Source organism: Thalassophryne amazonica, chromosome 13, assembly GCF_902500255.1.
Source record: "Thalassophryne amazonica chromosome 13, fThaAma1.1, whole genome shotgun sequence".
NCBI classification, from domain to species: domain Eukaryota; kingdom Metazoa; phylum Chordata; class Actinopteri; order Batrachoidiformes; family Batrachoididae; genus Thalassophryne; species Thalassophryne amazonica.
In genome coordinates this window covers 42,933,878-42,960,799 of record NC_047115.1, presented here as the reverse complement: position 1 = coordinate 42,960,799, position 26,922 = coordinate 42,933,878, and the positions used below count along the sequence as shown (strand labels likewise).

The following is a 26,922-nucleotide window of genomic DNA, read 5'->3' as shown; positions in this document are numbered from 1 at the left end:
CAGAAAAGATGCCTGAGCCACCTCAACTGGCTCCTTTCGACGTGGAGGAGCAGTGGCTCGACTCCGAGCTCCTCCTGAGTGACCGAGCTCCTCACCCTATCTCTAAGGGAGCGCCCAGCCACCCTGCGGAGGAAACTCATCTCGGCCGCTTGTACTTGCGATCTCGTTCTTTCGGTCATGAGCCAAATCTCATGACCATAGGTGAGGATCGGAACGTAGATTGATCGGTAAATCGAGAGCTTTGCCCCCCTACTCAGCTCTCTTCACCACGACGGTCCGATACAGCGTCACTGCAGATGCTGCACCGATCCGTCTACTGATCTCACGCTCCATCCGTCCCTCACTCGTGAACAAGACCCTGAGATACTTAAACTCCTCCACTTGAGGCAAGGACACTCCACCGACCGGTCGAGAATCACGGCCTCGGATTTGGAGGTGCCGATTTTCATCCCGGACGCTTCACACTCGGCTGCAAACCGCCCCAGTGCACACTGAAGGTCCTGACTTGTCGAAGCCAACAGAACCACATCATCCGCAAACAGCAGAGACAAGATTCTGTGGTTCCTAAACCAGACCCCCTCTACACCCTGGCTACGCCTAGAAATTCTTTGTTTGATTTTATTTATCTCAGCCATTATTCTGGCAATGAACACAAGCAACAAACTGATATTTTCTTAACATATATGGTTAACTGAGGGCAATTACAAATGCAAATGACCATGAGCAGGCAGAAAGATGTGCTTCAGAACATGTGGGATTTACCAACAACTGATAATTACTTATGTGCACATGGCCAGCATGCACACGTTTGATAAATACAGGTTTTTGTGTACATAGACACATACTAAATTTTGTTCATATAACATTTAGAGCCTTTTCTAAGCAGTTTGATAAATGAGGCCCCAGATGTTTTACTGCATAGCCTGGATTATTTTCCAATTTGAGACCACAGTTAATGCAAAGGTTTGTGATATATTTATATTTGTCATTGTTTTTCTCTGAAGATCATTGCAGTTTGTAAAGGCTTTGGCCAATGATTCCCCCTATGAAGACATTGCCTGTTGCAGCCATAAAGATGGTTTGTTTTTGTAAAGCAACAAGGCCAACCTTCAACCACAATAAAATGGGTGCTCGTGTTTTTACAAAAGATAAACTGCATTTCCCATAATCCCCATGGATTTTGGTATTTCTTTTTTAATTCAGTCAATGCTCACAAATTACATAATTTATTTTCCAGGCCAGAGAATGTGGGTCACTAACAACCCACTGCTGTTGTCATGGTTACACTCTGACATTTGCGACAGTGTGGCCACCATCCCACACAAATTTTAAAGCTACAGTGTGTATAATTTAGGGGTGTTTCTTTTTTCCTCCTTTTTTGTTTAGGATAAATGGGATATAGCAGTCATAACCATCTGTTCAATGATCTGCAACAGTGAAGGCATGGGAGCATGAATCCCAGTCGCCAAAGAAGGGAAACAAATGTGACCAGCGACGACATAATGCATTCTGCAATCTCACTGCTAGATGACACCAAATTCTATAAACTGTAGCTTTAACAATGCAGCAGACACTCAGGAGCACCAGGTGGTTCTATAAGTGACGCTGCTGCAGTATGTGACGCAACTAAAAACAAAATGTATTACAATACTATATACACTTTGGTATGGCTCGTTATACAAGTAAACTTGTTTACACATCACTTGTCTCTCTCATCCATTCTAATAAAAGTCATTCAGGACTGAAAGTATAACATTTTATTGACAATTGCATAATCCGTTTTCATATTGGCTAGAAAGTAATTGAATGTCAACAGCATTTAAAAAAAATAAAAATTACATTAAAAAAAATTACAACTGTACCACTTATACATAGTACAAATTATTTTAGGCTGAGGTCAAACTGGCCTAAACCTACAAACTGCACAGCCAACAAGTTAAAATTCAAATGCAAAAAGTGGGGGGAAAAAAGGAAAAATGATGTGACTATATGGATTCTGTCCATGCGCATTTCCTTGTGTGCTTCCAAAACTAACAAAATACACTATCACGGCTCCAGATGGGAGTCTAGGATTAAATGAGACCAACTCCCAAGTCGCCATTTGTTCCAAATGAACATTTTTGCAGATAAATACAGAATATGACAGATTTTGGTCTTAAATTACTCAAGAATCACAAATTTGTATTTGATCCAGCAGGACAGTTTTCCTGACCGTGACTGGAAATGCCAGTTTCGATCTTTATTCCATGGACGACACAAACACAACAGAATGTCCCACAGTTAAATATATTTGGTTCAATGTACAGTGACATAATGCAAAAGGTATTTTTTTATGTGGGAAATAATCTGACACAAAAATCATGAAGATACACTCAACAAAAATATAAACGCAACACTTTTGGTTTAGCTCCCATTTTGTATGAGATGAACTCAAAGATCTAAAACTTTTTCCACATACACAATATCACCATTTCCCTCAAATATTGTTCACAAACCAGTCTAAATCTGTGATAGTGAGGACTTCTCCTTTGCTGAGATAATCCATCCCACCTCACAGGTGTGCCATACCAAGATGCACCTGTGTTCTTTGTGCATAACAGACGCCTGCCCATACCATAACCCCACCGCCACCATGAGCCACTCAATCCACAACATTGACATCAGAAAACCGCTCACCCACACGACGCCACACATGCTGTCTGCCATCTGCCCTGAACAGTGTGAACCGGGATTCATCCATGAAGAGAACACCTCTCCAATGTGCCAAACGCCAGCGAATGTGAGCATTTGCCCACTCAAGTCGGTTATGACGACGAGCTGAAGTCAGGTCAAGACCCCGATGAGGACGACGAGCATGCAGATGAGCTGCCCTGAGATGGTTTCTGACAGTTTGTGCAGAAATTCTTTGGTTACGCAAACCGACTGTTTCAGCAGCTGTCCGAGTGGCTGGTCTCAGATGATCTTGGAGGTGAACATGCTGGATGTGGAGGTCCTGGGCTAGTGTGGTTACACGTGGTCTGCGGTTGTGAGGCTGGTTGGATGTACTGCCAAATTCTTGAAACGCCTTTGGAGACGGTTTATGGTAGAGAAATGAACATTCAATACACGAGCAACAGCTCTGGTTGACATTCCTGCTGTCAGCATGCCAATTGCACACTCCCTCAAATCTTGCAACATCTGTGGCATTGTGCTGTGTGATAAAACTGCACCTTTCAGAGTGGCCTTTTATTGTGGGCAGTCTAAGGCACACCTGTGCACTAATCATGGTGTCTAATCAGCATCTTGATATGGCACACCTGTGAGGTGGGATGGATTATCTCAGCAAAGGAGAAGTGCTCACTATCACAGATTTAGACTGGTTTGTGAACAGTATTTGAGGGAAATGGTGATATTGTGTATGTGGAAAAAGTTTTAGATCGTTGAGTTAATCTCATACAAAATGGGAGCAAAACCAAAAGTGTTGCGTTTATATTTTTGTTGAGTGTACAACCAGACAAAAACTGCTGTGAGTTTGACACACCAAGGTGTGTGCTGAAGGAAAAACATAGCCTGGTTCTGTTTGGTTATTTCCATTAACATGACTTAGGTCAGTCCAGCATCACTTGGCCCAGTTCTCCTTTCCTGAAGGATCTTATGAAATCATAAGCCGCCGCTGTATAGTTTGGCATCCTAATGGTTATGTTACCTGTGAAAGACAAGGAGTAAACATTTTCATTATTGGACTGATCACAGGGATGTTGATGTGATCAAACAGTCAACATGGAGGCCAAGTCCACATACTACATTTTGACATCTGTGTGTTACATGCCATGTTTTAAAACCACACTGCTACCCAATTCTATATGAAATCAACCAGTTTAAAAAAAAAATTCCCCAGTTTATGGTCTCAGACTTCAAATGATTTTTGGCCCAAAGGTAGATGACATCAGGATCTAATAAAATCCAGACATTCATGCAAATGAACCATTTGGATACATACACACATACATACCTTACATACATCGGGTTGCGAGAGCAACAACTCCAGCAAGGAACCCCAAACTTTCCTTTCCCAGGTCACATTAACCACCTCTGACTGGGGAATACTGAGATGTTCCCAGGCCAGTGTGGAGAGATTATACCTACCCACCCGGCGCTTCACACCCTGGGCAACTCCAGAAAGGCATAAGGTCCAATCCCTATCAAGGAGAGTGGTTCTGGAGCCGAGGCTGTGTGTGGAGGTGAGGCCCACCAGATCTAACTGGTAGCACTCCATTTTCCGCACAAGCTCCGGCTCCTTCCCCCACAGCAAGGTGACGTTACACGCCCCCAGAGCTAGCCTCTGCCACCCAGGTCTGGTCTGTTGAGGCCCTTGACTTTTACTGACACCCATGGCATGAACCATTCTTCTGGCCCATCGCTTGAGACCAATTTGCCATTGGAGACTCTACCAAGAGCATGAAGGCTCCAGGCAACATAGCTCTCAGGTTCATAGGGGCACACAAACCTCTGCACCATGATAAGGTAATGGTCCCCGGACAGAAGGGTTCAATAGAATAGAACAGAATAGTCTTTATTGCCATTGTACATGGGGGTACAATGAAATTGGTCCAGTTTGTGTCAAATTTTCTCCATACTGTAAATCATTCAGGATACCTACTTCTGCATTAAAGTGTCATCACAGAATAAGTTCAAACCACATTTCATTTATTTCAACAGAGGCTAGCTATGTCAGGCAGGGGACTCAGAGAATGGCTTTTGATAAAAAAAATTAAAAAACCTGTGCTACAGGACAACAGGCAAGCAGCTTGGTGAGAAGATGATTCTGAGAAATCCCAGAACTACACGGGAGGACCTGGTCAATGACCAGAAGAGAGCTGGGACCACAGACGTATAGATTACATTAGTAACACATGATGCCGTTATGGGTTAAAATCCTGCAGGGCAGCAAGGTCCCCCTGCTCAAGCCAGCACATGTCCAGGCCCATTTGAAGTTCACCAGTGACCATCTGGATGATCCAGTGGAGGCATGGGAGAAGGTCACATGGTCAGATGAGAACAAAATAGAGCTTTTTGGTATCAACTCCACTCGCCATGTTTGGAGGATGAGAACAACCCCAAGAACACCATCCCAACTGTGAAGCATGGGGGTGGAAACATCATTTTTGGGGGTGCTTTTCTGCAAAGGGCACAGGACGACTGTGCCGTATTGAAGAGAGGATGGATGGGGTCATGTATCGTGAGATGTTTGCAAACAACCTCCTTCCCTCAGTAAGAGCACTGAAGATGGGTGATGGCTGGGTCTTCCAGCATGACAATGACCCAAAAACACACAGCCAGGGCAACTAAAGAGTGGCTCCGTAAGAAGCATTTCAAGGTACTGGAGTGGCCGAGCCAGTCTCCAGACCTGAGCCCAACAGAAAATCTTTGGAGAGAGCTGAAACTCGAAACCTGAAAGATCTGGAGAAGAACTGTATGGAGGAGTGGATCAAAATCCCTGCTGCAGTGTGCAAACTTGGTCAAGAACTACAGGAAACATCTGACCTCTGTAACTGCAAACAAAGGTATATTAAGGTCTGATTTTCTATTGTATCAAATACTTATTTAATGCAATACAAAGCAAATTAATTATTTTAAAATTATACAATGTGATTTTCTGAATTTGAAGTGTATCCTATGATACACTTCCTATCCTATGACCTCTCCATTCTTTGTAGGTGGGAAAACTTACAAAACTGACAGTGGATCAAATACTTATTTACCTCACTGTGTACATATATATACATATTGTACACACAATCTACAAATTATGAGAAAATGGGAGCCACGTGTTGATTTCATATGGAATGACTAATAAATAAGATGCGCACTAGACAGCCATCATCCTTACTATAAATGGCCTTACATGTCAGCAGCATAGGCAGCACTCTGGGCTACACACTTTTTACATGATCCATTATGCCAATTAACCACAAAACAACCCATATCATTATTTAAAATAAAATGCTCATTTACTCATGCTGAAGTTATCCAAAAAAAAAAAAAAAAAAAAAAAAAAGGCATCATTAGCAGGACAGAATTATTACCATAATTACATCATGAATCACTGCGCTAAGGTACTCACCTTGTTCATGTCATCAGCCACAGTATGAAAACAACCTTTACACTTACAATAAACAAATACAATTTAAAAAAAAAAAATCATCATCTTTATGTTTATGAGCAGATTTTACGTCAATACAAAACATGAAACAATAAAATGAAAAACAAAACAATAAAAACATATAATCAATATCAATCAGCAAAAGTTTGATAGTTTTAGCACAATCATACAGCACTTTTAAAAGACTGAAAAAGAGCACTATGTGAGCCCTGTAGTTTTGTAGCCTAAAACCGACGAAATTATGCACTGATTCTCACAGTGTGCATAAATTTTAATAAAAAAAATGCTTCAAATTTGGTAACTACTCCTTGCCCAAACGAAGATGGATATCTCTGCTTGTCAAATAAATACATAACTCATTACTCTGCATCCAGCAGGAATATCTGTAAGATAAATGCTTTCTTACCCACTCCAGTAATGGCTTTAACTCGCTGCGCCTTTCCAAGTTTTACAGCAATGCGTTTAAGAACACTCTGGATGTCATCACAGGGCTCTTGAAGATCATATTTATCTACATATCTACATATAAATATGCACAATTGGTCACATAAGAAAAAATGAGTAAGAACACACAAATGTGCACTCGATCATAACAAAACACCCCCAAACCTGAAGTTCTGTAGCCTGTTTAGAGAAAAGAGCAAGTAGTCAGCGATGACATCCTCACCGACCAAATGATCCAGTATAGTTCCTGAAGAGAAAAACAAAAATATACAAAGGATTTATCAATGTATAAATGTCATCCACGGCACTGACTACGATCCCTCTGCAATTTTTGATTCACGCGCTGCTACCTTGTCAGTATGGTACAAATGGTCGAGTGCGCAGTGAACGCTGTTCAGTTTGATGTTGGGTTCAGCCTAACTCAGATTCTTTTCTTCTTTTTTCTGTTGCAGTGACTAACACACAGTGGTGGGCACACTTCCGATAATCCCATAACAGATAATTATCGAAGATAATGTTTTCATTATCGGATTATCTTTTTAAATAACTTTAAAAACCATTATCAGACTAATTATCTTCCGATGAATTGTCGTTTAGACCGATAATGCAGTAAACCAAGCTGAACATCAGCAAACATTTTTAAAATTTAAAATCAGTTGAGACCTACCTGTTAAAAGTCTCCTAACAGATGTATAGTTCTACCCTCTGCAAACAGTAGAGAGATACTTACAGGAAAAACCACTCTACTCTCTGCAGGCAAAGGAGAACCAGTCACAAAAAAAATAATCATTTTCTTTACCACCATATTGATACGCAGCAATATCACCCAAGTCATCCAGAGGCATACATTTTTAACTTATGGTTCAAATTTTAACAAAACTAATTTTGAACAAGTTATTTAAAATTATTGACATGTCTGAAGTTTTATAAAGTGAAAATATTAGATATATGTTTTAGTATTAAAGTAATGTGCTAATTTTTAAGGTTTTGTGAGCACATGCTGAGCCCAGCAGTGCATTATGGGTAGGACAGGGTGATCTCAGTACGTTCACGACAGGACAAATGTATTTCAGACACTCTGTTCATGCTCCACGGACAGCAGCATTAAACTCTAGTGCCTAAAACTCTCGTGAATATATTCTCTGGGTTTATAGACATTATTATTGTATTTGTGTTTGTTAAATTCCACGCATCTTAAATGTAGCAGACACCGATTATCTGGGATTTTGTGTTGGAAAGATTTCAAGGCCTCTACTGCCATCTACTGGCCGGTAGTGTTCATGGCAGTATTCGCCCTAAGAACTAAGCGTCTGGGCACCAGTAGATGGCAATGTTGTCAAATCAACTATTGGCTTTGCAAATGGCTTTTTTTTTTTTTTTTTACAAATTAAGTTTAAAAACAAAACAACAACAACAAAACATTACAAGCCAGCTCTGCGGTGTTTGCACATGCACAGTGCGAGTGGCTGGACGCTTGTAGCCCCTCAGCAGCAGGATAACCTCACGACGGCTGACCAGAATAATATCAAACAGGTTTGATTTTCATTCGACCATACGATCGGCAATCAGGAGGTGGTCGTGAGATGTTAAACGCAGCTTGTTACTCCATGTACACTACACGATGCAGGATGCGCGATTAACCTGAAACTCGGTCCAAAAAATTCTCGCACGAATGAAAAATCATCTGAAAAAGGGCCAAAACTCGCACAGTGTAAAGCCAACATATATGTGTCAACACAATATTGAGTGCACGTTTTACAACATCATAAAACGTGCGCACGGCACTAATAAAACTTGTGCACATTCTCTCCACATGCAAAACATTTTGCGATGACACTTCCAGGGCTCCGTAAAAATGCCTGTTTTTACAAATAAAAAATGGAATATTTTACAAAAGCACATTTATCTGTAAACACCAACACACATCACATTAACGTGTTGGTTTACATAATGAATGACTGAACCAATCAGTGTTTACCAGAGGCACATTTTACCCAGAATCTTTTACGATCTGTCTGTGTTTGTTATAAAACTTCAGAATTAGTGCATTATTCAACATTAAAAGATATATGTTATATTTTAACTTTGTACAAATGACAGAATTGACATTAATGGAGTTATTCTATCAGTATTCACACAAAACCATAAGTCAGGATGCCTTTATTTTTCAAGACCTCCGCCTGACCGGAGCAACGAGATTGGTAGAGAGCTGGCTTTGTGGCTGCTCTCAGGGTGCTTCAGTGCTGTAGCCGTGTAGTTTCCAGCAGGGGGCAGCATGTTCAAACATAGAAATGCTGACTCATTGTTTGGGTCTTTTGTCACTTCCAAAAGTGATCGTGGTGTTAAAACTCAAATTCAGCTTGTTAGTAGTTGCAAATGTACCACAGACAACACTGGAATTTATTGGTTATTTGTAACTTCAATACATTTTTGGGTGGTTTATCGGTTTATCTTTATAAAAGTTAACCTTTCAGTTATCTGATTATCTGTTATCGAAGTAAATTTTTTGGTTATCTGTGCCCACCACTGCTAACACACAACGAAAAACTAAAACAGTGAGCTTTGGAAACATCTAAAATTTATCAAAAGACACATATGCAATCTGGAATCCACAGCTAGATTTTTTTAACCCAAAGAAAAGTGCTAAAGGCATTTTCACACAAACGTTTGCAAAAAAAAATCCCACCTGTGTTGTTAAAGAAAATGGACATTCCTTTAGGTGCATATGATCCTGGAGTATCACAAATGGAAGTCCAATCAAAAGCCAGTGTTTGTCCCAAGCCTCCATGTGCATGCAGAGTACATTCACAAATATGATTGCAGTTTATTGGCCCTCACTTTCACTACACGTGTGTGTTCAGGAAAGGACAGATTTTAACAGAAAAGAATAATGCTAATATGTGTACATGCCTCCTTAGTACTGTGCTGTCAGCTAGGCAATCAGGCTTATGATAGTTTGTAATGCATGGTGCATACTCAGCTTGCAACAATGCCTTTTATCTGCTCCCATTGTCACTGTTCAGAAAAAAAGACAGTTCTGCAACCTTTCTTGTGAAAATGCCCTTAATATGACTCTTTGTGATATTTGGCCTTGACCAAGATAAAAGATAAAAAAAACCCCCAAAAAACCATGCAGCAGTACGATCTTAAGCATAAGCAGTGACCTTGATCACCCAGAAATAGAAAACATGAATCTTTTTTTTAAAGCATAGTTTTTATTTAATAAGAGTGTATTAAGATTGTTTGTGGCCTATGAAGTTGCAAAATGTTGGTCAAACAGCTGGTAGGACACTAAAGTGATGCATAACAATAGTGTTTTACCTAAAAATTATGTTGCACTGGTACTCACCACATAAAGCAAGCTTCATGCCTGTTTCAACACTCCCTATCTTAGGAGACAGCACTCCTGGTGTGTCCAACAAGTGAATTATGGGTCGGTCACACACCTGAGGACAAACATCAAAATCTCACAAAGGCATATGCACACACAAAGACATGAAAATATCAGACACCCACCTGAATTTTGGTCAGAACTGCTTTGGTTATACCTGGCTCACCACCAACTCGAGACGCTCGGCCTGGAATCAGGTTGCAGTTGTAATATTAGTTAGAGCTGACAATCATTTAATTATCTTGAAGCCACATCAAATCAAATTGAGACCATAATGATGACACATACCTTTTTTCAAATTTGTTCTCCTTAAAGCGTTAATGAAGGAAGATTTCCCCACATTTGGCACCCCAATCACCATCAGGCAATAATCTCGACACTGAAATTTTTATTTAAACAAATCATAGTTAAAGCCAAGAAGATATTATCATTGACCTTTAGTTATGACAAACAAACCACCCAAAAGCATAAAAATGGTAGAACAGACACTTTAAATTCAGACTTTGTCAGTAAATCAAGACAAAACTAGTTTGAGAGCTAAAGCTAAATAATTTAATAAGATAAATGTGGACTTCAAAGAATAAATAAAATAGGCATCAGTGAAAACAACTTTGAACTGCTTATGATTATTTGATGGTATTACTATTGAATCTTTTTATTTTTTTGTATATCAATAGCTGCTTTTTTCCTCTCAGCATCTAAATGAAATGAAAGTAAATCATGAATGTGTAAAAATACCTCTTCTCTGTGAAAGCGTGGCGATTTCTCAATTATTTCCATCACCATGGGAACCAACTGGGAACACAGGAAAACTTTCCAATTAATAATCATAAATGGAAATCAATTTAATGCCAGAATAAAAGGCTGTAAACACTCAATTATTTAGAAGCTCAGTGATGATGGTCGTTACTTTTCTGATGTTGTTACCAGTCTGACTTATACAGTCTGTGAAGAGAACATTCCTGTCCCCATGTTTTTCCAGCATCTTCAGGATTTTCTGTGGTAAAAAAAAAAGACTTATGTCAGCAATTGTATAATACAGCTACATTTGGTGATAATACGGGAAAAAATGACTCTGTGTAATACTGACTACAAAAGGAACAAACCTGCTTGTTCGACAGATCGGCAAGGTCCATCTTGTTGAGAATTAACAAGTGTGGTTTTACATCAAGAGTTTCCTGAAACGCAGGGTTTCTCCCAGACAACGGAATGTGCCCAGGTGTTAAAGAAAATCGTGAGAACCTCAAAAAGGCTATACACATTCTTGCTCACACTTTCCAGTGTATCCTGAGCCATTAAAAGGCGAGCTGCGGACCACAAAAAAATGGTGTGAGTGCAACAGGCGGGTAGTCATTCAGGCTAGTTATGGGGGATTTCTTAGGTAGGGGGACTATGGTGGAGGACTTCAGGCATGATGGGACAGCAGACTGTGTAAGGGACCAGTTGAAGATTTTAGTGGAAATCTCAGCAAGATGGTCTACAGTCTTTCAGCACCCGTCCAAAGACACCGTTGTGGCCCGTTGCTTTGCGTGGGCTGACATTCCACAGTGTGCACCTCACCTAGTGCTCCCCGACCGTGGAATTATTCCTGTCTGCTGGCAACGACGTGGCTGCTCCTGGTGTCACAGTCTCAAAGCAAGCAAAGAAGAGATTTAACTTTTCTGCCAACACAGTAGCCTTCAGCTGCTCTGATGCCAGGTTTGTAGTTGGTGTTGTTGCTGGCCAGGAGTTCAGCGATCCTCCTCCTGAAAACCTGCTTGGCCTTCCTGATGCCTCTCTTCAGGTTGGCAAGGATTGTGCTGTAGAGAGCCCAATCACCAGCTTTGAAGGCAGAGTTTCTCTCCTTCAGCAGCTGCTTCATCTCCCTAGTCATCCAGTGTTTCTGACTGAGGTAGACCTGGATGCGTTTCTCCACTGTGACCATATCTATGCAGTTCTTAATGTAACATAGTACAGTGTCTGTAAATACATCCAAGTCCTCATCCTCAAAGATATCCCAGTCTGTGCTGTTGAAGAAGTCCTGCAGTTGCTGATAAGAACCGTCTGGCCATGTGGTGGGGGTGGATTTCCGGAGGGGAGTACGTATATGCAGCGATGAGTTTCAGAGAGATGTTGTCTCACTTGCCTATATGTGGTGCAGGTCTGACCCTGTAGCCTTTCTTTATATGGGTGTAAACCTTGTCTAGTGTATTTCCTCTTCTTGTGGCACATTTGACATGTTGATGCAGTCTGAGAGCATTGACTTTAATTCCCCATGATTAAAATCACCTGCGATAATTTGCACATGTCTGGATGCTGGTTCGGCTGTAGGATGATGTTGCTGTGTAAAAGTCTGGGGGCTGGGCTAGCATTAGCATCCAGTGGAATGTAAACAGCAGTTAGCAAGACTCCAGTCAACTCCAGAAGAAGGGAAAACAATTGGCATTTAACAGTCAAATATTTCAGGTCTGCGGAACAGTGGCTGGCTACCTTTGCTGTACTGAAAACAAACAAAAACTTTTTTTTGGCATGGAAATAATTTCTTGAAATAATTTCTGATCCAGCATGCCGGTGTCGCAGACCAAATGGCACGCCCCTAAAAATTGGCCCGTCCTGCCTTCACTGCGCATGCGTCATTTCGGACCACAGCAGCACGTCTGAGAAGGGACTCTCTACACCCAAAGAAATCAAATGGATTAATGGGATTATTAACTATCAGATGACAAGGTAAAACCTCTTAAATAATTCTAAAGTCACTTTTAACCAGAAACAAGGCCGTTTTAAGCAGAAAACGAGGCAATAATTGGCAAGCCGTTACTGACGCTCTGAAATGACGTAGGAGCCACAGCAGCTGCTGACGTTTGTTCTGTAGTGAGTTTACACTTTCTGTGTGCAGAAAGGACTGAGAGATGGTTTCAATTTATGGAGAATAATAACCCACATGTAAACCTGATTTTAGTCTGGATACAGAAAGGGTAAACTCAGTACAGAACAAACTCCCAGTTTTTCGCACATGCGCAGATACAAACCTGGGACAAGGGTAATCTCAGTCCGTGACACCGTAGTGTGGTGGTTGGTGTGATGTGCTGCACCAATGCATGCTCAGACCTGGCCTGACCTTTGGAAAGATGTATTTCTGCAGTTTCAGACGAATAAATCTGGATCACTTCATTCAGAATGACCATGCCCCAGTTTTTTTTTTTTCATATCACCAGAGAAAGATGGCCCTATCTATCAATTATAAAAGGTCAGGTCACTATATCCACAATACTGGCCAAACTTTTAATGCTGATGTTCTCTTACTATGCAAGTGATAGTCCTCATCCGAGTCTCCCTAAGTACCTCTTCATTTGACACAAAGTCATTCCAGTGGTGCCCAAGGATCATCAAAAGACATCTAGCACCAAAGGTATCTAGTTGTCATCTTAGGTCACTAATTACTGTCCAAGTGTCACAACCATACAGTAAGACAGAAAGCACCCAAAAGACCTCACAGCTCCATAAGTGCTTCCCAGGAGTCTCTCAAACTCAAATGCCAAAGACCCAGAGATATGAATGTCATCTCTGAGATAAACAAATCACTCTACAAGTTCAGTACTTCCACTGCAAACACATACACTTCTGATGGCCAAGTCTGGGAAGTCACTGAATGCCTGAATTTTAGTGTTGGGGCAAAACCTGACACTCAGACTCCTGACTCAGCTTCTGAAGTGGTGCAATCAGAGTATCTACTGATTCCATAAAGACCAAAAATAGTATGCAACGTGAGTTAAAACTTCTAGCCTGCTCAGTCAATTCAAAATGCTTCAAATTAAAAAAACAAACAAAATAAAAAAAATCACAAAGACCTGATCCTAAATTAATAAATGACAGTGATTTTCAGACTGAGCTTACTTATTTAAAACATTTATGTATTCTTATTTTATGACGTGCATTAGATGTGGGGTGTTACATAGGAGACAGTGATTCTGGACAGTGTCCAACAAATACAATAAAGGCTGATATTTTAAAAGGATATTCTGGCATCGTGGATCTCTATAATGCAGTCCACCTTCTTAAGACTGGCTCTCATCTGCTTCAGTCCTATGAACAACGACAAACAAACATTGTTCCAACAATAACGTGTCCATGTACTGCTAATGTTTACATGCAAAACTGTTTATGAAACTTTAGGGCTTCACCTTTAGCCATGTGTCTGGGGAACCAGTGAGCTACTTCACGTCCGCCAAAGTCGAAAACGGTTCTAAACCTGCCGGCATTACAGAGCGCCTGGTACAGTTTCATGACTGTTGTCGTTTATCGAAATACAACAAATATTTAATGTTAGCTTCATCCGTAAAAATCAAACTGCACTAATCAGAGTGTCAGAATCTCAGCACCACCCGTTGTGACGCTGTGTCACACTGTTTGCATACCGCCTCACTGCTATGGTCAAAGACTTTGGTTCCGCTGTTGAATGACCCTCATTTATAACTTTTTCTTTTACCACACACCTCGTTATTATTTTTTTGTATATTTTTTTATTTTTAGACACTGCATGAAATGTCGTTTCTATTCACTTATTGCGACACTTCGTTTGTCTCAATACATTAATGAATTTAGTAGTTGGATCATGGTTGGATCTCCAAGCAACAGCGCCCCAAGTGGTAACCAAACGCAAAACTCTGATAACGTAATTTACTTTGTACATTTCATTACTGTTAATTTGTTAGCATTAAAACACCCGCATCGTTTTTCCCTTGCAGATGTGGACAAAAAAAAAAAAAAAAAAACTCATAGAAACAAATAAAAACATGTGAAAACAGTAAATAAGCAAACTGGGGTTTTAAAATCTTTTTAAAAGAACTGAGGCCATAATTATGACCTCAGTTCTTTTTGGGTAAGCTCCTTTTCAAGGTGAAAAGGAGCTTACTCAAACAGAAATAGAAAGTAAAATTTATTTATAGAGCGCCTTTCAAGATAGAATCACAAAGTACTTCTGAGTAAAAATTAAAAAAATTAATAAAAACAGCAACAACACAAAACTAGGTGAAAGCAATTTTGTACAAATGAGTCTTGAGCTTCTCCTTAAAAGTTCCAACAGAGTCCAGTGAGTGCAGATGCAATGGCAGTGCATTCCACAGCTTGGGAGTTACCACCCTAAATGCATAGTCTCCCTTTGTTCTCAACCTAGACCTCAGCACAAGCAACAAGCTCTGGTCTGAGGACCTTAGATACCTGCTTGCAGCATAATGGTGTAGGAGTTCACTGATGTAAGGTGGCGTCTGACCGAGCAGACCTCTGAAAATTATCACCAATACTTTAAGCTGGCGAGCCAATGCAGGGAGGACAGAATTAGTGTTAAGAAGGACTTCTTGGAAGACCTAGTAAGAAGGCTTGCAGCCACATTCTGGACTGTGTCCAGAGAGGACTTGCTGAGGCTAAAGAACAGAGAGTTACAATAATCCTGGCGCGAGGAAACAAAGATGTGAATAATCATCTCCAGCTCAGCTCTGGACACAATGCTACCAAAGCAGGCAATATTTTGAAGGTGGAAGAAACAGGATTGAACAAGATAGGTAAAGTGTGTCCAAACTGAGAACATGGTCAACACCCATATTTCTCACTGCTGAGCAAACAAAGAAGTGGGGTTGGTTTGAGAGCCAAGGTTTCTAACCAATGAGGGAACAAACTCCTCAGGGGCAAAAACAAGGACCTCAGATATTCCTGTATTAAGAGACATAATTAGCTGCCATCCAGCCTCTTATGGCCTCAATAGTTCTGAAGGATGGATACCCTAGTAACATTTTGAGGAGTAAATGACATGTACAACTGAATGTCATCTGCCTAACAGTGATATGACTTCATCAACAGAGCTCAAAGTGTGTCCAAGTGAGAGAAAATACATTGCAAATAAAATGGGTCCCGGAAGCCCTTGTTGTCAAAAAAGGGGATCATCACCACAGCGTTCACTTTGGAAATGATCTGGTCATTTCAGCATGTTGATGGTCGCCTGGAGCGTGGCTCGCTCTCCACCGTTGTGCGGCCGTCTTTAAACCGGTTGCTCCTTAATCTGTGTGATGCCCCTAGGATCGTCACCGAAAGCTGTCTTAATAATCCGAATGGTTTCCACCTGGCTGTCGCCCAGTTTCTGGCAAAATTTGATGTAGTCGCGCTGCTCCAGTTGTTCCGCCATTTTCCTTGCAAAGAAAATCCGACGAGAGACTCCACCTATCCTCACACAAAGGCTGCTTACCAGCAAATGACGCAATCGACAGGCGTGAAAAACTTCACGCATGTGCATGAAGGTTCAAGGTTGGCTCATGCAAGCACACGTGATTCAAATCCATCAGGTTTTTGCAAAAAATAAAAAGGTCGGATACTTTTCTAACAGACCTCGTACATCTAAAAAAAATTTTTTAGAAAAGTGACTATGAACAACTTGCATTTGGCCTGACAGATAAGACTCACACCTGATTTTCAGTAGCATCAGATAATCAATCAATCAATCAATCAATCAATTTTTTTTTTATATAGCGCCAAATCACAACAAACAGTTGCCCCAAGGCGCTTTATATTGTAAGGCAAGGCCATACAATAATTATGTAAAACCCCAACGGTCAAAACGACCCCCTGTGAGCAAGCACTTGGCTACAGTGGGAAGGAAAAACTCCCTTTTAACAGGAAGAAACCTCCAGCAGAACCAGGCTCAGGGAGGGGCAGTCTTCTGCTGGGACTGGTTGGGGCTGAGGGAGAGAACCAGGAAAAAGACATGCTGTGGAGGGGAGCAGAGATCGATCACTAATGATTAAATGCAGAGTGGTGCATACAGAGCAAAAAGAGAAAGAAACAGTGCATCATGGGAACCCCCCAGCAGTCTACGTCTATAGCAGCATAACTAAGGGATGGTTCAGGGTCACCTGATCCAGCCCTAACTATAAGCTTTAGCAAAAAGGAAAGTTTTAAGCCTAATCTTAAAAGTAGAGAGGGTGTCTGTCTCCCTGATCTGAATTGGGAGCTGATTCCACAGGAGAGGATCCTGAAAGCTGAAGGCTCTGCCTCCCATTCTACTCTTACAAACCCTAGGAACTACAAGTAAGCCTGCAGTCTGAGAGCGAAGCGCTCTATTGGGGTGATATGGTACTACGAGGTCCCTAAGATAAGATGGGACCTGATTATTCAAAACCTTATAAGTAAGAAGAAGAATTTTAAATTCTATTCTAGAATTAACAGGAAGCCAATGAAGAGAGGCCAATATGGGTGAGATATGCTCTCTCCTTCTAGTCCCCGTCAGTACTCTAGCTGCAGCATTTTGAATTAACTGAAGGCTTTTTAGGGAACTTTTAGGACAACCTGATAATTACAATAGTCCAGCCTAGAGGAAATAAATGCATGAATTAGTTTTTCAGCATCACTCTGAGACAAGACCTTTCTAATTTTAGAGATATTGCGTAAATGCAAAAAAGCAGTCCTACATATTTGTTTAATATGCGCTTTGAATGACATATCCTGATCAAAAATGACTCCAAGATTTCTCACAGTATTACTAGAGGTCAGGGTAATGCCATCCAGAGTAAGGATCTGGTTAGACACCATGTTTCTAAGATTTGTGAGGCCAAGTACAATAACTTCAGTTTTATCTGAGTTTAAAAGCAGGAAATTAGAGGTCATCCATGTCTTTATGTCTGTAAGACAATCCTGCAGTTTAGCTAATTGGTGTGTGTCCTCTGGCTTCATGGATAGATAAAGCTGGGTATCATCTGCGTAACAATGAAAATTTAAGCAATACCGTCTAATAATACTGCCTAAGGGAAGCATGTATAAAGTGAATAAAATTGGTCCTAGCACAGAACCTTGTGGAACTCCATAATTAACCTTAGTCTGTGAAGAAGATTCCCCATTTACATGAACAAATTGTAATCTGTTAGACAAATATGATTCAAACCACTGCAGCGCAGTGCCTTTAATACCTATGGCATGCTCTAATCTCTGTAATAAAATTTTATGGTCAACAGTATCGAAAGCAGCACTGAGGTCTAACAGAACAAGCACAGAGATGAGTCCACTGTCTGAGGCCATAAGAAGATCATTGGTAACCTTTACTAATGCCGTTTCTGTACTATGATGAATTCTAAAACCTGACTGAAACTCTTCAAATAGACCATTCCTCTGCAGATGATCAGATAATCCAAACATGTTGTTAACAATACCTTTATAAAATTTTTCAATGTACATTGTCAAAGTGGCCAGCATACGTGGCAAGTAGTAGTAAAAACATGTATTAAAATGGGCTGCTACCTTATGGTTATCAAAACATAATATGTCGCTAATCTTTAAAATCAATATGGCTACATGTGGATTTACTTTTGGATGAAGTCCCAAGTCTTTCAAGTTTTCCACAAGTTCTTGGGTTGGTTCTTGTGTTCAAATTATTGAGCTAATCTGCATTACTTTCCCCAAAATTGGAGCAGGTTTAACTTTTGACCCCTGTACAAACTGAAATTGTCCTACCATTTTATCCCACAGCATTTGTATAGACCAATCTATAGATTTTTAGTCTTTGTGATCAGACAAATGTGTACTTTCAATAATTGGAGCATTTTAAATGTTGATACTTACATAATCCTTCATAGACTCCTACCTGCAACAACTATGATACATTTTGTGTTGTTCATGGAAGATGGATTGTTAAGTGTTGCTTAGACCCTTCCAATAGCACCAAAAACATGCTTGGCCCATGTAGTTAATATTGCATGGTGGATGCAGTGACATGTGGCATCACTGCATGCTCCCAGACCTGATCTGAGCTATCTTCTGCAAGTCTTGGTGGTATGTTCTGCCAGAGGTGCATATAAATTCAAAGTACCTTCAATTGGTGCCTTCTGTTGAACTGTATCATTTCACACACTAAGACAATCCTCAGTCATGAAGTTGTAATAATAGCTTCTTAGTGTCTCTGCAGATATTTCCCCAGCTCTATTACATTTCATCCGTTTAGCATTTGGGGTTTTGGTGATGGTTTAGTGGTTAAGGTGTTGGGCTTGAGACCAGAAGATCCTCGGTTCAAATCCCTGCCTGACTGGAAAATCACTAAGGGCCCTTGGGCAAGGTCTTTAATCCCCTATTGCTCCCGGTGTGAAGTGAGCGCCTTGTATGGCAGCACCCTGACATCGGGGTGAATGTGAGGCATTATTGTAAAGTGCTTTGAGCGTCTGATGCAGTCCATTTACCATTTATGTCCTAACGGCCCTCGGTTTTTGGCAGACATATCAACAGTCTACCAGTCTGCATGCTGTACACAACAGCAATACATTTTAAGTAAAAAAACTCATGCTTTAACTCACATACGGCATGCGCTTGCCTGTTCGGATTCTAATTACAGTCCACCCTAGCCAGCTGCTACTACGTAGTAAGTTAAGTGTGATGCTTGCTCCCTGACCTGAGTACCACGTGACCTGCAAAAATAAGGGCTCCATTGAGCAGGTCATATTCTAACATAAGGCTGGCCGTATGTGTGTGTGTGTGTGTGTGTTTACACACGTACACTTTCAACCCCCTTGGTGCCCCAAGTCACCATAACAAGTTTGGTGTTGATTGCTTAATTACTGTGGCTGTACATAGTGAACACACACGCACACATGGTCAGCTTTATATATTAGATACCAATTACATGGCCCATATCAATCTGTGTTTCTCCTGGAATGTGACAACTTGCTGTTGACAGGTCATCCTACTCACTGAGTTTAGATTGTGCCACCTACTGACTGTTTGCAATTGCATGAGAGCTGCTTTGTAGAGGTGGGCGATACTGGGAATTTTGGTATTGATCCGATACCAAGTAAATACAGGCCCAGTATCGCCGATATCGATATCGATACTTTTTCATATTTAAGCTTCATAGCTCCAAAGGATCCCAAAGACCTAGGATAGAATTTCGGCAAACATTATACGTGACAACAAAATACTTTATTATCACAATCAACATTTTTTGTTTAAAAACATATCACTCAACACAACTTAAAACAAAGTCTCCTGAGGTAGAGGGCTGACAAACCACAATACAACAAAATTAACACACCACAACAAATACTGTAAACAATTTCAAACTTATTCTGTTTTTCAAGTCGAACAATACAGTAAACTAATGCAAAAAATAAGGAATTTCTTCCCTTCAGTGCACTTCTCTACGTTGTTTCTTAAATAGTGTAAAAAAAAAAAATAGAACTTAAAGCAAATTAAAACAATCTTTTGAGGTTAGAGAGCTGACAAACCACAACAGAGAAAAACTAACACAACACAACAAGTATTGTAAAGTTTCAAACTTGTTCTTTTATTTCAAGTCGAACAATACAAGAAAATAATACAAAGAAATAAGGAATTTCCTCCCTTCAGTGCACTTCTGGCTTTAAACAAAATAAAAACATTAAGTGAAAATTAAATAAAGTATAAATAAAGAAAGAGCGCTGCTCTTACAGACAAGAGAGTAGACTTTGATGAATCTGCATGCGCAGCAGTCAGTGCATGCGGGAGAGAAAAAAGGTGAGTATCGATCTTTTTACACAAGGATCGTTCAGTATCAATACCAGCGTTGGTATCGATATTACTGATATTTGGATCGATCCGCCCACCTCTACTGTGTTGACATGACACAGGTGGGAGACTAGCTGTAGTCGATCCAGTATCAGAATTTTGGTCAAATTACATTTCCATGTGTCTGCAGGCCTGTGGCAGTAAAAAAACAAACAAACAAAAACTTTGACACAAAGAAACAGAACGTTTTTTGCAAATTATTGCTGATTTATGTTTTTGATGTTGCCCATTTAAATGTTCAAAAACTAAACCAAATCTTTTGAACTAGGTCTACATTGGTGTCAGTTGAGTCAGGTTTTCTATTGTTTGAATAATTGTTAAATTTTAAGTGCGAGGGATTGTTAAATAAGCGTTTTAACAAACACGTAAACGTGCAACTAACAAGGGAAAATTACTCAGCATTTTCTGACGTTGAAGCGCCATGTTTGCCGCATAATAACGGCAGTCTGCCGGGAGATAATTTGTGAATAAAGTTTTTGAAAAAAAAAAGAAAAGTCGGGGCGGGTCTGTAAAGTGGGCTTTAGTCCGCTCATCCAATAGAAATCACGCTCATAATTACGAACCATCTGACTGACAAGGATTTAACCAATAGCGTCCAGACTGTTTCCCGAATGTATATAAATGAGGCTGACCATCTTTTCAATACGCCATTCTAGTCTCCACGGTGACGCCGGTTTTGTCAAGTTGTGAGACTAATTCCTGACAGCTTAAACAAGAATTTTGTGTAACTAAAATGGTGAGCTAATCTTTAACTATTTAAAAAAAATGTATATGTCTCTTATCAATTGTGGCTTTTAGTTTTCTAAGACTTATTTAAACGCTTTCGTCATCGACTAAAATGAGTTAAATGTAGGGCGTTTTCTGTTGGGGGAGGGGGCGCTAACTTTTGGCGCGATGGCTGAATAAAATACATCATTACCCATAATGCAATGTATTACTGCGTAAAGGTCCGTGCGTGCGAAATCGTTTGGGGAAGAGAAAAAAAAATCAAATTAGGCACTGTAGCGTCTAATCCGAATTATTTGTTTGTTTTGCTGACCGCCGAGGCAAGGCTTGAAACGCTGAAGCTTCTCAGCAAGTTACTGAGAAGTGGCTTATTTCTCGATTCTTCGAATCGATTCTTCGAATGCACGGTAGAGACCCCTACTGGTCAGTAACAATGATGGTTTTCTTTTGTTCTGAGACCCAACCCAAAATGCGCTGTTGTTCGTTTGAGAATACGAATTATTCTCACTGTCTTTGCATTTATCGTAATGGAAAAAAATTACAATGGAACAGAAATGTATACTACAGAATGAGTGGAAGTACTTTGTGACGTTTAGTTTTCTTAGATGTGTTTATTTTTATTTATTTTTTTTTTTGCTGTGAAGTGGCAGAAACTAACGGACACTGTTAAACGCTTTTGTCGCTGCCGAAAGCGACAAAAATGTAGGGCGTTTACATTTTTAGAAAACGCCCTACATTTTTGTTGAGGGGAGGGCGCTAACTCGTGGCGCGAAGGGATCATTATCCACAATGCAGTGTATTACAACGTAACGGTCCCAGTGCGTGCGAAATCGTTTGGAGAGAGGGGGGAAAAAACCTTCATTTAGGTGCTGTGCTTTCTAATCCGATTTCTTTCTTTTCCTGTAGTATTCAAGCAATTATGAACTAAATAAAAAATGATTGCAATTTGTTTTGTTGCTGTTAAGTTAGTGGTGGCAAGGTGAAGCATCTGCAAGTGGAGTGAGGCTTTAAATCCACGCTGGAGACCCCTACTGGTCAATAAGAATATGATGGCACAAAAAAGACCAACCCAAAAAGTGCTATCGTGATGTCCATGCCTTTATCCTAATGAAAATAGCAAAGCTATAAGGGAATAGAAATTTATAACTCATGACTACTGATGCTTATATCTATATTCCATTGAGACATTAGGGTGAAAATGAGTGAGCAGTGAAATGGTGTTATGTGGGTACGGAAGACAGTGTGGTTGAAATGTAGAGAAGTGCTTTGTGTAACCTGGGGGATTTTATTGTAAAATTATCTGTTCAGTAAGGTTTGGCTTTAACAGCTTACTCTTAGACAATTTAGACACCACCGTAACATCATGACTCAACTGACTAAAACTCACAATCACACCATTTGAATGGAATCTATGGGGTCCATGTTACTGTCAAAACCTTGCACAAACATCTGAACCACTTCTTGAACCAGTCAAGTGGTACAGGCTGGCAGCAAGGGTTCAGAATGCCATCTTTCACTAGGACTTTAGAATATTAAGTACAGATGTGAACAGCAATAACTTAAAATAAATTTTCAGTGCATTTAAAATTGGTAACATCTGTTTTTTTTTTTTTCCACTTCAGCGTGAGTGTATCTCCATCCATGTTGGACAGGCTGGTGTCCAGATAGGCAATGCCTGCTGGGAGCTTTACTGCCTGGAACATGGGATCCAGCCTGATGGACAGATGCCCAGTGACAAGACAATTGGAGGAGGAGATGATTCCTTCAATACCTTCTTTAGTGAGACTGGAGCTGGAAAGCATGTCCCTAGGGCTGTCTTTGTAGACTTGGAGCCCACTGTTGTTGGTAAGTGTATCAGCTTTAATAAATTCATCAACAAGAAAGGGTAAAGGTTAGTTTTTTTTACTTATTTCTGGCAATGATGCCCTTCACTCAGGGCCCATGCACACCTACTATAATTTCAAAGTTTAACTCCTCACAGCCCAGTAAAGCACATGGACACCTAAGGTCAGACCTCCTATGGCCTGCTGGGCACCAGTCTGACCCTGCTGCAGGTGGAGCACAGCAACTGATTTAAAGCTGCTGCTTTGGCAAACATGTAAACCACATCAAGAATTTGAATGTTTGTTCTTCTTTAAAATGACACTCTGGTTAAGGAGCAAAATGTCTGTCAGGAGGATTTATTGAGGAATTTTAACAAAACATGCACATTATGTGACTGGAGAGTGTAATCAACATTTCTGCTGAGCACAAATTTTTGGAGTGGTTATGGTCAGATCTTGCATTTAAAAAAAAAAAAGTTTTTATCCCCCCCAGATGAGGTGCGCACTGGGACCTACCGCCAGCTTTTCCACCCAGAGCAGCTGATCACTGGCAAGGAGGATGCTGCCAACAACTATGCCCGTGGACATTACACCATTGGCAAAGAAGTCATTGACCTGGTGCTGGACAGGATCCGTAAACTGGTGTGTGACCAAGAGAATTCCTAGTTGACAAATGGAAGCCATTGTGTATAGTTAAACATTCTTTCTGTCCTCAGGCTGACCAGTGCACCGGTCTTCAGGGCTTCCTGGTTTTCCACAGCTTCGGCGGTGGCACTGGGTCTGGTTTCACCTCCCTACTGATGGAACGTTTGTCTGTAGACTATGGCAAGAAATCAAAGCTGGAGTTCTCCATCTACCCAGCGCCTCAGGTTTCCACTGCTGTGGTGGAGCCTTATAATGCCATCCTGACCACTCACACCACCTTGGAGCACTCAGATTGTGCTTTCATGGTGGATAATGAGGCAATCTATGATATCTGCCGTAGGAACCTTGATATCGAGCGTCCTACATACACCAACCTGAACAGGTTGATTAGTCAGATTGTCTCTTCAATCACAGCATCCCTTCGATTTGATGGTGCCCTCAATGTTGATCTGACAGAGTTCCAGACCAACTTGGTGCCATATCCCCGTATCCATTTCCCTCTGGCCACCTATGCCCCTGTCATCTCTGCTGAGAAGGCTTACCATGAGCAACTCTCAGTGGCTGAAATCACCAATGCTTGCTTTGAGCCAGCTAATCAGATGGTGAAATGTGACCCTCGCCATGGCAAGTACATGGCCTGTTGCCTCTTGTACCGTGGTGATGTGGTACCCAAAGATGTAAATGCTGCCATTGCAGCCATCAAGACCAAGCGCACCATCCAGTTTGTGGACTGGTGCCCCACTGGTTTCAAGGTTGGCATCAACTACCAGCCACCCACTGTAGTTCCTGGTGGAGACCTGGCCAAGGTCCAGAGGGCCGTGTGCATGCTGAGCAACACTACTGCTATTGCAGAGGCTTGGGCACGTCTGGACCACAAGTTTGACCTGATGTATGCCAAGCGTGCCTTTGTCCACTGGTACGTAGGTGAAGGTATGGAGGAGGGAGAGTTTTCTGAGGCCAGAGAGGACATGGCTGCTCTGGAGAAGGATTACGAGGAGGTTGGGGTCGACTCCATGGATGGTGAAGGAGAGGAGGAAGGGGAGGAGTATTGAAGTGTTCTGATAAGATGATAGGTTTTCATGTTACTCCCAATTGTTCAACATTCTGTCAAGATGCTAGACTTTTCATGTGTTGCTCAAAGTTGTTGCTCCAAGCTGATCAGCATTCTGATAAGGTGTTTACTTTAATACATTGCTCTTCTAATTGACCTGGAGGAATATTAAAATTTGTTGCATGTGAAGTGTGGTGTCTGTATGGTCTCTTCTCCCCTTAACTGGCTTGAGTAGCATAACTTGGTGGTTTAGTCTTTAAACTAAGTGCAGGGTAAGGTCAAACATAATCAGCAATCATTAGTGGAAAATGTTCATGCTTTGTGTCAGTGATTTTAGTTTTTAAGCTCGTATTAAAAGTTAGGAAGCTGCAGTCAGTGCCCTAGGATTTAAAGGACACAGGGAAATGTGAATTGACCAAAATTCTGATATTGGTCAGTTGGTTTTAATAGACTGCAGCTCTCATGCAATTGCAGTCAGTAGGTGGCACAATCTTAACTCTGAGTAGGATGACCTCTCAACAGCAGGTTGTTACATCCCAGGAAAATTGTACATTGTCATGGGCCACATAATGACTGAACATATTCAGTCTCTGGCTTTTACAGCTTAAAAAAAATCAAAACATTAAACTTCATGTAATCAAAGTATCTTTCATATCAAGTGCCAACATTTGTTCCAGTAAATTTTCAGGGCTGGTCTAAAATTTAGAACGATGCAAGTAACTACTGAAACTCGTAACTGAGAATTCACTTGCCTGTTACTATTCTTGATTAAGGATTTTCTTTGTGAAATAAAGTTCAACAGAAGGCAAATTTAGACTCTAGCCAAGGTATGTGGCTGCTGTAATTCTTTGGATTTGTTACTTTGTATTTATATGCACCCCTGGCAGAACATATCTCAAACACTTGCTAAAGGTAGCTCAGGTTTGGGAGCATGCAGTGATGCCACATGTCTGCATCCATCAAAAACATGGACAAAGCAGATATTTGCTGCTACTGGAAGGGTCTATAACACTTGTAATCTTAAATATTTACCATGAACAAAGTCTCAACACCCCATAATGACATTAAAAGTTTGTGTTTTTTTGAGTTTTTGCAAGTTCATTGAAAATAAATGAACTGGCACGTATATATTCACAGCCTTTCCTCAATACTTTGAGTCTAATACAATGCCACAAGCTTGGCCCATCTGTCTGGGCAGTTTTACCCATTCCTCTTTGCAGCACCTCTCAAGTTCCATCAGGCTGGACGGGGAGCATCAGCGCCTTGCCATTTTTACATATCTCCAGTGTTCAATCTGCTGCAGGTCTGGGCTCTGGTTGGGCCACTCAAGGAAATTCAGTTGTCCTGAAGCCACTCCTTTGATATCTTAACTGTGTGCTTGGTAGTCCTGTCAAGTTATACAAATTAAGGCTCCAATCCACCACTAACTGCAAAAGCTAAAAGTTCCCTGTGGATCTACCCCAGAAATAACGTTAAAAATGGAGAACAGTGGAAGGGCCTAAAATGCCAATTCGTGTTAATTAGGTATAAACATCAAAGGAAACAAACGACTGGAAAGCTTGTATCTCATCGAAAGGACTGAAATACTACTCAAATTCACCTGTAGTGTACTAGAAACTGAAATTGGGTGCCCTTTTTAGATAATTAGCTAATTATGCTGCTCAATGATTCTGAATTCAGGAAACATGCAGAAATCTTTCTGACTGTCCCAGATATTGAACATGATTAAATTACTTAAGCTAGAGAGAAGGCAGAAGAAGTCGGTTTCAGCATTTTATCCGGATATTCCACTGTTAAAGGAGATTTTTTTAATGAAAGACGTGCGGGCGGATTGCAGCGTTGGCTCGCAGCCGCTGCGACGCTCCGCCACAGGAAAAACACCTCTGTTGGAAGCCTTAAGGACAAGTTGGAACATGTCCAGCTGTTAAACAATTTCACTCCACTGAAAGCCATCAAAAGCCGCCTGGACAAATGGTTATCAACATGGAGGTGTTTTTCCTGTGCCGGCTGCGTCCCGACGCGTGGACCCGTCCGCACGTCTTTCATTAAAAAAATCTCCTTTAACAGTGGAATATCCGGATAAAATGCTGAAACCGACTTCTTCTGAAACTTCTCTGTTCTCTCACGACGTCCTGGATCAATACAGCCTGAA

At 40.9% G+C, this 26,922-nt stretch overlaps 2 protein-coding genes and 1 long non-coding RNA gene across 3 annotated transcripts; 2 read left to right on the top strand and 1 right to left on the bottom strand.

The window, feature by feature from the left end:
• Window positions 1-3,570: 3,570 nt before the first annotated feature.
• Window positions 3,571-14,343, bottom strand: mtg1 (mitochondrial ribosome-associated GTPase 1). Its single transcript, XM_034184228.1, has 11 exons — window positions 14,138-14,343; window positions 13,975-14,039; window positions 11,084-11,188; window positions 10,888-10,974; window positions 10,716-10,772; window positions 10,266-10,356; window positions 10,103-10,164; window positions 9,936-10,032; window positions 6,752-6,833; window positions 6,549-6,661; window positions 3,571-3,685 (listed from the first exon to the last, which is right to left on the bottom strand). Exons 1-11 carry the CDS (start codon window positions 14,238-14,240, stop codon window positions 3,588-3,590), a joined length of 960 nt encoding a protein of 319 aa, XP_034040119.1. The 5' UTR covers window positions 14,241-14,343; the 3' UTR covers window positions 3,571-3,587.
• On the top strand, window positions 13,338-20,208 carry LOC117522824. The gene is made up of 3 exons (XR_004564343.1): window positions 13,338-13,621; window positions 13,920-13,931; window positions 20,198-20,208. It is a non-coding gene; the product is annotated as an uncharacterized LOC117522824 (long non-coding RNA).
• Window positions 20,209-21,171: 963 nt separating this feature from the next.
• On the top strand, window positions 21,172-24,774 carry LOC117522821 (tubulin alpha-1B chain-like). The gene is made up of 4 exons (XM_034184227.1): window positions 21,172-21,261; window positions 22,874-23,096; window positions 23,568-23,716; window positions 23,791-24,774. Exons 1-4 carry the CDS (start codon window positions 21,259-21,261, stop codon window positions 24,769-24,771), a joined length of 1,356 nt encoding a protein of 451 aa, XP_034040118.1. The 5' UTR covers window positions 21,172-21,258; the 3' UTR covers window positions 24,772-24,774.
• The last annotated feature ends 2,148 nt before the right edge of the window (window positions 24,775-26,922 follow it).

Bases quoted from the DNA above. Each gene is read 5' to 3' on its own strand.
- mtg1 (XM_034184228.1), bottom strand. From the start codon at position 14,240: ATGAAACTGTACCAGGCGCTCTGTAATGCCGGCAGGTTTAGAACCGTT. The intron at 6,834-9,935 runs GTGAGTACCAGT...TTTTCTCTTCAG, and splicing joins CATGAAGCTTGCTTTATGTG to GAACTATACTGGATCATTTG. The intron at 6,662-6,751 runs GTTTGGGGGTGT...ATTTATATGTAG, and splicing joins AACAGGCTACAGAACTTCAG to ATATGTAGATAAATATGATC.
- LOC117522821 (XM_034184227.1), top strand. The intron at 23,097-23,567 runs GTAAGTGTATCA...TATCCCCCCCAG, and splicing joins CTTGGAGCCCACTGTTGTTG to ATGAGGTGCGCACTGGGACC. The intron at 23,717-23,790 runs GTGTGTGACCAA...TTCTGTCCTCAG, and splicing joins TGGACAGGATCCGTAAACTG to GCTGACCAGTGCACCGGTCT.